We start from the raw sequence: 12459 nt of genomic DNA, 5'->3' as shown, positions 1-12459 counted from the left end.
CCTGTTGGGGCTGCTTACACACTGCTAGGCTTGTGGCTCTGCTTTGGATAGGCTCAGGGCAAGAGCATATTGGAGGGGGTGGATCTGCAATGTGTTTTGGGACAGGAAGTGCAGTGTTAGCAAGGTTTGTGTGCTGGTCCTCTGGGGGAGGGGTCCCACAGTGCAGGGACTAGGGTAGGCCTGGCTGGAGAGGATGGATCTGCAGATGTGAGAGGGGCAGTGTAGGATTCATGGTATTAGCAAGTTAGGTAGAGATTTGGTGCTGCCTTGGTTCCCACAGATGGCTGTGTGTTTATGCTGAGGCATGGGCACCTGCCAGCTCCTTTTTGTTCTTGGAGGAGCTTCCCAACAATCTCTGTCCCTCCAGGACATACTCTGAGATTAGTAAACAACTTTCCCTGCCATATGCCCCAGATGTTTTTCAAACTGCTCCTTCTATGCTGTATCTCTGAAGGGCTGTTTTTTTGTGCTGTCTCTTTAAGGGCAGGGACTCAGTTTCCTCTCACCCTCTCAGCTCTCCCAGAGCCAAGCCTGCTGATATATAAAATTCCAGGTTTTGAGTCTGCTGGATTCATCAGTAAGAACTGATGAAATTTGGCCCCTCTGGTTTTCACAGCCAAATGTTAAAGGGATTTGTCTTCACTGTGTGGGCTTCCCAGATCGATAGACTATTTCTCTCCCCTGCCTGTGCCTATGAGCCTCTCGGCAGACAGTCCCCCAGCTCTGTTTAGCTCCTCACCACCTCTCTCCCCTTCCTACCCTCTTCTCTACATTTAGTTGTGGAGTTTGTTCTGCCAGCCTTCAGGTCATTTTCTAGGTTATTTACACTGAGGTGAGTGTTATCTAGTTGTATTTGTGAAACAAGGTGAGCCATCTTCCCAGCAATCCTCTAAAATATACCTCCAGGAAGAAGGGAACCCAGGACTTCAACTGCTGGGAAGGAAGGGGACACTTGGAGACTAAGGATCAGGCCACCTATACTTCCTCCTGCAGTGGAGATGGTACAGAAATCCAGTGTATGAGCCACTTCAGTCACCCCTTTCTCCTTTTTTATTTAAAAAAAAATTTTTTTAACGTTTATTTATTTTTGAGACAGAGAGAGACAGAGCATGAACGGGGGAGGGCCAGAGAGAGGGAAACACAGAATCTGAAACAGGCTCCAGGCTCTGAGCTGTCAGCACAGAGCCTGACGCGGGGCTCAAACTCATGGACCACGAGATCATGAACTGAGCCGAAGTGGCCCTTAACCGCGAACTGGCCGCTTAACCGACTGAGCCACCCAGGTGCCCCTTTTCTCCTTTTTTAATATAAACATTTAGTTTTCTAAATTTCCCTCTAAGCACTACTTTCGCAGCATCCTGTACATTTTAATATATACCTCCAATATCATTTCAGTTCAAAATATTTTGTAATCTCTCTCAAAACTTCCTCTTTGGCCAATGGATTATTTAGAAGCGTGTTATTTCCAAATGTTTGGAGAATTTTCTATTCTCTTGTGGTTATTGATTTCTGGTCTAATTCCTTTATGGTCAAGACATACTTTTACATGATTTTACTTTTTTTTTTCGGATAGAAAACTTTCTTTTCCCTAGCAACACTTTGCTTATTTATCACCTAATTAATATCACAAGAATCACAGTAATTTGAGTTGACAATATTGCCAAGTACAGATCATGCTGCAGGGTTCAATCATATGCATTGTTAAACCTTGCTAATTACACATTTATGTAAAAGATAATTCATGCAAGATGTATTCTTTAGAATGTGCCCTGTTGGAACTTTGGAGAAGTACATTATGGAAACATCTGTTAGTGGCCATAAAATTGCTTAACGATAACTGGTGTTCACTTAGCTTCTTCCATTTTGGTGTCGTTAGTGCATTACATATAAATCAGAATGAGTCTACTTCATTTTAGTGTAAATTCATCCCTCCATTCCACCACACAGAGTTTTTGTTTGTAATCCAGTAGGATAGCTACAAAGTTACTATGATACTTAGCAACTCAAAGAAATGAAAAAAAATATCAATTTGTTTGATAAGTTTGAAAGGCAATGTATCCTTTTTATTATATACCACAAGGTCTGACTCCTTTGAAATTTCCAAAGGGTGTTGTTGTTGTTCTTCTTCTTCTTTTTAATGTTTATTTATTTTTAAGAGATAGAGCATGAGCGAGGGAGGGGCAGAGAGAGAGGGAGACACAGAATCTGAAGCAGGCTCCAGGCTCTGACCTGTCAGCACACAGCCCAATGCTGGGCTCGAACCCACAAACCATGAGATCGTGACTTGGGCCGAAGTTGGATGCTTAACCAACTGAGCCACCCAGGTGCCCCCAAAGGGTGCTCTTCTGATTAGAATATATTATTTCTGGGAGACTGATTTCAGTTTTTAAATTTGTATTTATTTTTAATGTTTATTTGTTTTTGAGTGAGAGAGAGAGAAAGAGACAGAGTGTGAGTGGGGGAGGGGCAGAGAGAGAGGGAGACACAGAATCTGAAGCAGGCTCCAGGCTCCACACTGTCAGCACAGAGCCTGATGGGGGACTCGAACTCACAAGCCGTGAGATCATGACCTGAGCTGAAGTTGGACATTCAATCAACTGAGCCACCCAGGTGCCCCTTATTTCAATTTTTTAAAAGTTTTTATTTAAGTTCCAGTTAGGGGCTCCTGGATGGTTCAGTCAGTTAAGCGTCCAACTCTTGGTTTCAGCTCAGGTCACGATCTCACAGTTCGTATGTTTAAGCCCCATATCAGGCTCTGCGCTGTCAGTGAGAAGCCTTCTTGGGATTCTCTTTCTCTCTGCCCCTCCCCTTTTCTCCCTCTCTCTCTCTCAGAATAAATAAATACACTGTAAAATAAAATAAAACAAATTCCAATTAGTTAACACACAGTATAGTATCAGTTTTAGGTGTACAATATAGTGATTCAACACTTCCATACAACACCCAGTGCTCTTCACAGCAAATGCCTCCTTAATCCTCATCACCTGTTTTACCCATCTCTGTATCCACCTCCCCTCTGGTAACCCTCAGTGTGTTTCTTGGTTTGCCTCCCTCTCTCTTTTTTTCCTTTTTGTTTATTTGGTTTTTAAAATTCCACATATGAGTGATATCATATAGTATTTGTCTTTCTCTCACTTATTTCACTTAGCATAATACTCTCCAGCTCTATCCATGTTGTTGCAAATGGCAAGATTTAATTTATAAAAGGAAGGATAAAACCATATGATCCTCTTAATAGATGCAGAAAAAGCATATGACAAAGCACAAACTCATTCATGATAAAAACTCTCAACAAAGTAGGTTTACAGGGAACATACCTCAATATAATAAAGGCCATACATGAAAATCCACAGCTAACATTACTCCGTGGTAACAAACTGAAAGCTTTCCCTCTAAGATCAGGAACAAGACAAGGATATCCACCCGCACCACTTTTATTCAACATAGTATTGGAAGTCCTAGCCACAGCAGAGAGGCAAAAGAAATAAAAAGCATCCAATTTGGGAAGGAAGAAGTAAAATTTTCACTATTTGCAGATGAAATGATACTATATATGGAAACCCTTAAAGACCTCACCAAAATAAAATACTAGAACTGATAAATGAATTCAGCAAAATTACAGGACGCAAAATTAATATACAGAAATCAGTTGCATTTCTATATACTAATAAGAAAGTAGCAGAAAGAGAAATTAAGTAAACAATCTCACTTACAATTGCAGTAAAAATAATAAAATATTTGGGAAAAAACGTAACCAAGGAGGTGAAAGGCCTGTACTCTGAAAACTATAAAACACTGATGAAAGAAAGTAATTTCATTTCTTGGTGTCATTAAACATTCACACATCCCAATCAGTTGGTTTGTCTCTCTTATTTTTTTTAATGTTTATTTTTAAGAGAGAGAGAGGGAGACACAGAATCTGAAGCAGGCTCTAGGCTCCAGGCTCCACACTGTCAGCACAGAGCCCAACATGGGGCTGGAACCCATGAACCGCATGAGACCATGACCTGAGCCGAAGTTGGACACTTAACTGACTGAGCCACCATGCGCCCCTGTCTCTTAATTCTTTTAATCTATATATTGCCCTTCAATCATTTTTTTCCTTGAAATTTATTTGTTGAAGAAACCTAGTCATTTGTTCTCTAAATTTTCCACATTCTGGGTTGTCCTAATTACATCTTTTTGGGGCCACTTAATAAACTCCTCTGTCTAAATCTGTCCTATAAATTGCGAGACCTAGAATCTGTTAGATTCTAATTGTAATTGTTGGATCTAGATCATGAACCTGATCAATTTTTGGCAAGATTACTTCACAAGTAGTGTTGTCTTCTTCTATCAACAGTCACATGATGTCTTGTGGTGTTTAGAGCTTTTGATGATCACTGCTTAGATTCACTAATGGCTGAGAACTGGTGACATTCTTTAAAAAAAAAAAGACCTTGTTATTGAGATATCACTTGCTATGATAAAGTGTACAAGTCTTAAGTGTACACTTAGATACATTCTTACATATATACATATATACATGTATATATGTATATATGTTTGTATATATATGTATGTATCTGTGTAAATATCAGATCAGGATATAGAACATGTCCAAGACCCCCAAAAGTTTCCTTTCCCAGTGAATAACCACTGATAACCACTATTCTGACTTCTATCACCATAGATTAGTTTAGCTTGTTCTTTAAACTTCACATAAATGAAATTTTATAGTATGTACTTTTTTTTGTCTATATCATTTTGCTTCAACATTTTATCTGTGAGATTCACTCATGTTGTTACATGTAGCATCAGATCATTTTTTTATTGCTATGTAGTAGTCCACTGAGTCAATATACTTCTATTATTTTTGCAAAGTGATGACACTATAATTCTATCATTCCTTGTTTATTTTTACCTGGAATTCTTCTATAAAGAGAAATCGACTTTATAAGCTGTTTGGTTACTTTGAGGTATAGCTCATATAGGAAAGACAAGATAAATGCTGGTTTCCCTTCATTAGCTGTCAAGGTAATGTAAGTATTTATTTCCTAGTCATCCAAAGATAACTAGTGAGGGTTATTTCTCTAGTATCATATAAATTTAAAATGAATTAAAAATTTTTTTAATGTTTATTTTATTTTTGACAGAGAGAGACAGAGCATGAGCAGGGGAGGGGCAGAGAGAGAGGGAGACACAGGATCCGAAGCAGGCTCCAGGCTCTGAGCTGTCAGCACAGAGCCCAACACCGGGCTCAAACTCAGAGACTGCGAGATCATAACCTGAGCCGAAGTCGGACGCTCAACCGACTGAGCCACCCAGGCGCCCCTAAAATGGATTTTTAAATGCTTCATATGTTTTGATCAATTACAACTATTATTCTTATGGATGCTTAAATTGTCCCTTCTTTGGTCAATGGGAGCCTCTTCAGGTTAGCTCCTGAATCCCTCTAATATAATGCCAATAGTCTTTCATGGCTTCCTTGCTCTCCAGTATATTATCTTGTATATTTCCTGTCTCATTCCTGGGATAAACTGTTTCTCCAATGACCAATGATTCCTCTTAGTGAAAAATGGTATTTAGAGACCACAGTCTTGGCACGGGGCTATTTCATCAGAGTCTGGCTGCAAGGAAGACTTGCAGATCTCCCACTAGAATTCTTCCAATCTTCAAGAAGAATGTTGTTTTCTTATCAATGCAGCATCAGTATTCTCTTCCATTGCTTGTAGATTTTTCATCTGTTGCCCTTCTTTTTTTTATTTATAAATTGCTGTTTGTTTAGTTCCATTAATATCAGATTGATTATTGTAGATTGACAATGCGTCTTTGGATCGGTGGTATTTTGGGTCCATAATTTACCAATAGTGATACACTGACATACTATGTTTCAAATAGGAATCATCCATAACTATATTTCTCAAGCAAGTTTATACATAATTCAGCTAGGAATCTGTGAATATAGTGACTCTTTTTTGTTACTACCAAGTTCTCTTTCTATTGAAGACTGGGAAAACATTATTGGGGGACCCTGGGGGACACTGACCCCCATTGAAATGAATAATAGTCAATATAATTTGAGAGCCCCTGATTTAATTTGAAAAAAAGGAGGTGTTAAATGAGGGTGTTTCTAGCACTTAGATAAGGTAAATTGGGGGCTGGAGGTATAAGGGCTTCTGGTGCCAGAGCCACATATAACCTGCCTGATAGCAAAAGAAGTCCTGTTCTCAGAAGTCTTGTCCTGATCCTGTGCAGAAGCCAGGTTCAGGTTACATTTCTACCCTCCAGAATACAGCTTAACAGGTCTCTCCCTTCATTCTCTTCTTCCTCTAGCATCTGAACATATGGCTGAATTCCCAGAACGACAATGAGAGGGAACGGGCCATGTGGTGTGCTGCCCGTATTCTTGGCTTCACTGCAAAATGGAACAACTTTGGAGTGAGCAGGAGCCTGCCCTGGAGCGTGGGCCCTCATCTCTACCCTTATGTCAAACTTGGTCATATATTACCTAGCCTCAATTACTCACCCTCACCCCACCTTCTCTCTTTCCTCCCTTTGTCTTTTTCCCTGTCCACCAATTCAATTCCATTTCACTTGGTTCAGTTTGATTCCAGCTATCTCAACAAGCAGTTACTGAATACTCACCAGGCATCATGCTAAGCGTTACAGTGGATACATAGATGACAAGACAGTTTTTCTATTTTCATGGATCTTATAGTCCACTGGGGAGAGAAGCATGCATAGAACAAACTTAAATAGAAGGCAATTACGAAAGTACAAACCAAATCTAGGAGGAATAAAAGATCAAAACACAAATGAAGTGTAAGTGAAGGGAAAGCTTCATAGAGGAGGAGACATTTGAGCTAGGCCTGAACAATGAGTGCAATATCAAGGGGCAAAGAAGAGGGACAGTGTAAGGTCATTCCAAAACTATGATCCCACAAGTTTTTAATAGCTACAACCCACCTGTCTAATTTCATTCCCGTTAACCTCACCTAGTCTTTCCTTTCATATCTCTCCTGAATCCCCACCTCCTCTCGTTTTAACTCAGCCTAAGGGAATGGCTGGGATAACTGGTGACTTCCCGCTCTCCTCTCCAGGTGGAGATCAAGTTCTCTCGGTTGGGGTGCTTGGTAAGGCTGCTGGCCATGCGCTGCCAGGACCCAGTGGACAACATCTGCTTCCTGTCTTCACAGGCAGTCTACAATCTCTACCGTATCCTCCTGTTGCAAAAGCGTAGGGAGAATCTCCTCTTTTCACTTCTGCTCTGGCCTCCCATTTAGGTTTGGCCATCCACCCACATACTGTTCTGGAAGAGTGAGAGCTAGGAAGTTACCTGAGCAACCTCATTTCCAATGAGGAACCTGCCCCTAGACATCTACCTATACCCTCTTGGGACAAAATAGCTACTCAGGAAACAGTTCTTTTGAATTAGTTTCTCCCCCTCTGGCTGAGCACCATACTCTGACCCTATTCTGTCTCTGCTCTGAGGCAGGCAACATGGGGGTTCCTTTGACATTAGCTCTCACCTTTCCTTATCTTACAGCTCATTCCCCTTCCCCATGGGATAAACATCTCCCCAAGCTGATTTAGTGCAGTAGGTGGTTTGGGTTGGGCAGATGGGAACCTAAGGGGAACCTAAGACACCTTTCAAGTGTCTGAGGGGTGGGGTCGGGTATGTTTGTTTCAGAGATGCAAAGGAAAAAACAGGGCTTATGGGAAGAAGAGGGCAAGAGTGAAGTCTATAGTGCCAACGTGTTCTATAACAACACCTTTGAGATTGCCAAGGTGAGAGGGCAGGGCCAGAGACAAACTGGGAAGAGCCTGGGCCTCTAACCTACATCATATTATAGACTCCTGCGGTGGGACTCCTTTATTCCATCCCCTTTCCCATTCCATTGCTGATTGTGAACTTTTACTTTGGGGAAATTTTCAACATGCTACAGTATGCTCCCTCTTAAGCATCATGGGTCCTAATCCTTCTTTCTTACCTGTCACCCAGAAGCGTTTGCTTCACACTAATGATGCTTTTTGTAGACTCAGCCCATGCCTCAAACACATGTCATTAAGGATCTTGGTCTCAGCCCTTCTTTCCCAGCACTCTGACCCTGACCTGTGAGCCCCTCGGTACATCTGAGGTCAGTATTTTCTCCCTCCCATTCCCAAAGACTCTGTTCCCAGTGAAAGGGTCTTCTAGGAGCTAGGCAGACAGCACAGGCCTAGGACAAAAGCACATCATGTTCCCAAGAGAAGGACTCTCCTCCTACCCCAACCAGGAAGGATGGCACAGGCTACCTCAAGCAGGAGGCCTTGGGTGCAGGCGGCCTGATGCCACCCTTACAGGCATTTGCAGAGTACTTCACCGAGATGCAGCTCACCCACCTGGTGCTGACAGCCATGGAGGGTCTGACTGACAGCAAGGCCACGGTGTCTCTGGCAGCAGCCCAGCTGATGAGTGCTGTCATGAAAGAACGGGGCAGAGATATGATAAAGGTAGTGTGGTGCTGTGGTGGGAGCTCTGTCATGCACGCCAGGAGCCTGGGCTCTCTGCTGGCTCTATTCCAAACCAGCTGAAGGGCCTTGGGAAGTCCCTTTCCTTGTAGGCCTTAATTCACTCACCTCTAACATGTAGGCTTGGGCTGGATTTACTCTGTGGTCCCACTGAGCTTGGACATCTGTAATTCTGAGCTCAGGGCTGGTTCTTCAGAGAAAGACAACCACAAGCAGTGGTGTGGGCAGCTGCAGGGCCTAGTGGCCGAAGCACAAGGAAGCATTGAAGGGGGGATTCACTCTGATTCCCAGGGAGGGGGCGGTCAGGGGGCTTAGATTTCTGTGAAGGTAAGGTTGTGGATTGCAAACTAGCAAGCTCATGGAATGACTGACCTTTGAGTACATTTTCTTTCAGGATAATGTGTACAAACAGGAAGGTTTTGCCTAAAAATCCACATTTCCCGCCTCACTGAGAAAAACTTTTAAATGAGGTCACATAGGGCAATTCTTTGAGTGGCCACTGTCCCTTTTATATATGGCACGGGCTCTCTAGACCTTCCTATCTCTGAATCCCCTGACACCTATTGCCTTCACTCACTTATGTGGCTTGCCTGGCCTAGGTGCCAGAAATGGAAGGATACTTCTGAGGGTGTCCTTGAGGTATTACAATAAAACGGACTTGGCAGCGGGCCATAAACTAGGAATCTAAGGGCCAGATGAGAGTCTATGGTACCCCCACATTCAATGCAAACTGTTCCTGCAGTTTCAGGGGTTTCAAGTTGATCTCAGTGGGAAGAAGAAGCCCTGAAGGGTGTATAGGGCTTTTGTCTCCCTTCCAGAGCCTTTTGTGTCTCCCGAGTCACCTAGGAGTAACTCTCTGGACTTTGGGCTGCAGGCAGACATCTGTCCTAGTGGACATTGGTGCCAGCTTCTGGAGTTCCTTTTGTCACCCATGCTGGTTCAGCCTCTGGCACCCTAGAATTCTGCCTTAAGAGTCACTGGCAGGATTGCAAGTAGCCCCTTGAGTCAGGGAGTTGGTAGGTAGGAAGGAAGGGGGAAGGTAGCAAGGAAACACTTGCTGAGACTCTTTTGGCTCTTCCCTATAGATTGAAGAAATTGTGGAGGGGATTGTGGGACGGCTCAACTTACAGCTGGAGCCCAACACGAAGGAGGAGACAATGCGGGCCATGTGCTTGCTGGCTGGCAACAACACCCACAGGGTTGTGCCCATGCTGCTCAACAAGACCCTGCCTTGGGACAGGTACCCCTCTCATGGCCTGGGAACACAGTCTCCAGCCCAGTACACCCTCCCCTGCCTCAGCCCAAGCCCAGCCCAAAAATCAATGCATTGGGATGCTTTCTCTTTGACACCAATCACACTTCCTGTCTGCGTTCTCTGGCCAAGTCTAGACCCTGACAACTGGCCCTTCAAAGGCCCAAGACCAGACTAATCCTAGGAGCTTGGTCACTAGGGCCTGTGACATAGCTGCCCCTGGGTCCTGCAGAACCAATCTGGCCCTTTGGAAGGCATTTGGCACCCGGCGAGAGACCACAATCAGCGTCCTGCAGCTGCTCATAGGCATCCTGGAAAAGCTCCACTCCAGAGAGGAATCTAGGGAGATGGCCTTCCAGCCTGTGGCGGTCAGCATGGGAGCAGGGGAGCCGAGGACTTCCTGTTCTGGGACTTGGGGGCAGAGCTGAAGGTCAAGAGCTGCAGGGTGGGACCAGGTCTTAGAGGAGCAATCACTAATACTGTACATTTGATTTACACTTGTACCTCCTCTTGGTACCTGTATATCTAAGAACTGCATGTTGCAGAGAGAGCAGGGATTGATCACATTTTATGGACAAGGAAACTGATGTTTAAAGCTAAGCAGTTTTCTCTGTCTCCTGATTCTGGGGCTGGTACTCCTTTTCCCAGGGGCTGGGGTGTGGCATGGGGGTTAGAGGCAGAAGAGGTTTGGTTACCAGGGATGGACAAAGTATTCCCCAAATCCTTTTCTCCTAAAAATGTTAGAGTTGCTTCCAATTTTGTTTTTGATGTCAAGAGAGTGAAGAGAAAGCAGATTGCCTGTGTATGGCCCCCTTATTTTCCTAGGGAAGAGTGGTGGGCTTTCAGTTCTTAGATGCTTCTTATAAGCCTGAGTTAGAGTGAGCTGTGCCCTTTGGGCAGTGATAGGGAGGGCAGGGTGTGGGACTCAGTGTGTGGGGCTGTGGGACCATTTTATGTCTTTATCCACCATCTGCCAGGTGACATGTGCTTTGTGTGAGATGCTGTCAGGGTCCCTGTGCCAGGAGGCTGTCCAGGAGCTCTACCCCCGGCTGTTGCTGGCTATACTGCATCATCTCTACTGGGTGATTGAACAAAACGTCCCCCAGAAGATGGTGGTCTACAACAGGGAGGAGGGCCCAGGCCGCAAAAGCAAGCCCTTTGATCCTACTAGGTAAGCCCAACAGCCTTGTGACGGACAGCTGGGACTAGTCCATTCCAGAGGGCCCTGGACAACTGGATGCTGGCCCCCTAGGAATGCCAAGGAAGAGAACAGAAGAGCGGAGACAGAACACGGGTGTGCGTACTGTGGTCACATGTGCTAGAATATTCTCACATATTTTCAAGCTTCTCATTTATCATCTTCTTGTATGCATTCTTCAGCTGATTCACTCAGTAGTTCATGTCCATATTCATAACTGCCCATGAAGAGATTCAACTAGATGGTAGGTGGTCGGGCAAGCCCGCATCTTTGTCATTCTCTCCATGCTGTTGTGGCATTCGAATCTGGATCACCTTTGACTTGGCTTTGTCACTAGCTTTGCTGTCTTGCACAAGTCACAACTGGGAATTCTGTTTTCTCATCTCAAAAATGGGGGCTGGACTCCTAAATATGTGGTTGTCATGCTTTTTTTTTTTTCTTTTAAACCTCAGGACATTCTATCCATATGGAATCTTATATAAAATGAGAAAAAATAAAACCAAAACCAAATAAAACCACATACTGATTAGGTGGGTGTGGAGTTGAAGAGATATCCTAACCCCATTCTGTGCCCCAGAGAGCAGAATTGGAAAACCATAGCACTCAGATATCTCTATAGTCTCTTTCATAGGACTCTGTGGTTAGATGAGGGCCAGAGTTGAGGGAGTGGATGGGCATTTGGAAATGGCTTTCACAGAGCCATTGATTCTTGTCAGCAGGAAAGGAAAACCCAGCTACCCAAGCAGGAAACTGTCTCCTGGTTTGCAAGCACAGGATGCAGATCGGGGCATAATGCCTTGTTCATCCTTCTCTCCCTTTCTTTTCACACACCCAATGGTGGTGACCTTCAGTTGTGCCTTGGAGGTAGTGAAGCTGGTGTTCGTGGCAGCTGCATATGAAGGAGTGGTGGTCTATGCAAATCAGCATCACTGCTGGGACCTTCTGTCCAGCCCCAAGTTTTACTACATAGGGATCATGGACCTGACAAGGTGAGGCTATTTCCCCAGTAACCCTGGTACTGCTCTAGTGCCAGCCTTTAGTGGCCCCTTCCCCACCTCCCAATCCTTTGGTCTCCTGCCTTCGTGTCTTCCTTGTTCCATGCATGCTGGTCCCTTGCCACCTGCCCCCCCCCCCACCCCCGCCAGCAACTCTTGGCTTCCTGTGTCCCACCCCAGTGGCATTGTGAAGAACTGTGAACCTGCCATCCTGCATCGAATCCTCAACCTCATCAGGAACATCCTCTATAGCTCCAACTATCACAGGAGGATTCTGGCCAGGACTTTCTATGCACAGGTGAAGCGTGGGGAAAGGTCCACAGCCTGAGCCATTCATATCCTGGGCTGAGGAACATTTAACGGAAATGTTAAATAACTAGCCCCAGAAAGAGAACGGATAATCTTAAGTCATTTAAAGTGGGGTCCCTTCTCTGGCACTTCAGGTGCCTGGTTAAAGGAGGCAGGAAAGCCTGAGGAGGGGGCCAGCGGCTTGTGCTCCAGAATGATCCATGGATCCTAGC

At 44.4% G+C, this 12459-nt stretch overlaps 1 protein-coding gene across 11 annotated transcripts in view; it reads left to right on the top strand.

Moving 5' to 3' along the window:
* LOC125169584 (maestro heat-like repeat-containing protein family member 1) overlaps positions 1-12459 on the top strand; it is a 97885-nt gene that overhangs the window by 69721 nt on the left and 15705 nt on the right. For all 11 annotated transcript variants that reach the window (XM_047865042.1, XM_047865043.1, XM_047865045.1 and 8 more), the window contains 9 exons: positions 6316-6420; positions 7083-7218; positions 7673-7770; positions 8326-8475; positions 9579-9733; positions 9978-10113; positions 10723-10916; positions 11795-11932; positions 12119-12236. In XM_047865042.1, coding sequence (XP_047720998.1) covers positions 6316-6420; positions 7083-7218; positions 7673-7770; positions 8326-8475; positions 9579-9733; positions 9978-10113; positions 10723-10916; positions 11795-11932; positions 12119-12236 — 1230 coding nt within the window. The remainder of the gene's footprint in view (positions 1-6315; positions 6421-7082; positions 7219-7672; positions 7771-8325; positions 8476-9578; positions 9734-9977; positions 10114-10722; positions 10917-11794; positions 11933-12118; positions 12237-12459) is intronic.

This window comes from Prionailurus viverrinus, chromosome B4, assembly GCF_022837055.1.
Source record: "Prionailurus viverrinus isolate Anna chromosome B4, UM_Priviv_1.0, whole genome shotgun sequence".
NCBI classification, from domain to species: domain Eukaryota; kingdom Metazoa; phylum Chordata; class Mammalia; order Carnivora; family Felidae; genus Prionailurus; species Prionailurus viverrinus.
The sequence above is the reverse complement of the archived record's forward strand: the minus strand, read 5'-3'. Positions and strand labels throughout refer to the sequence as shown.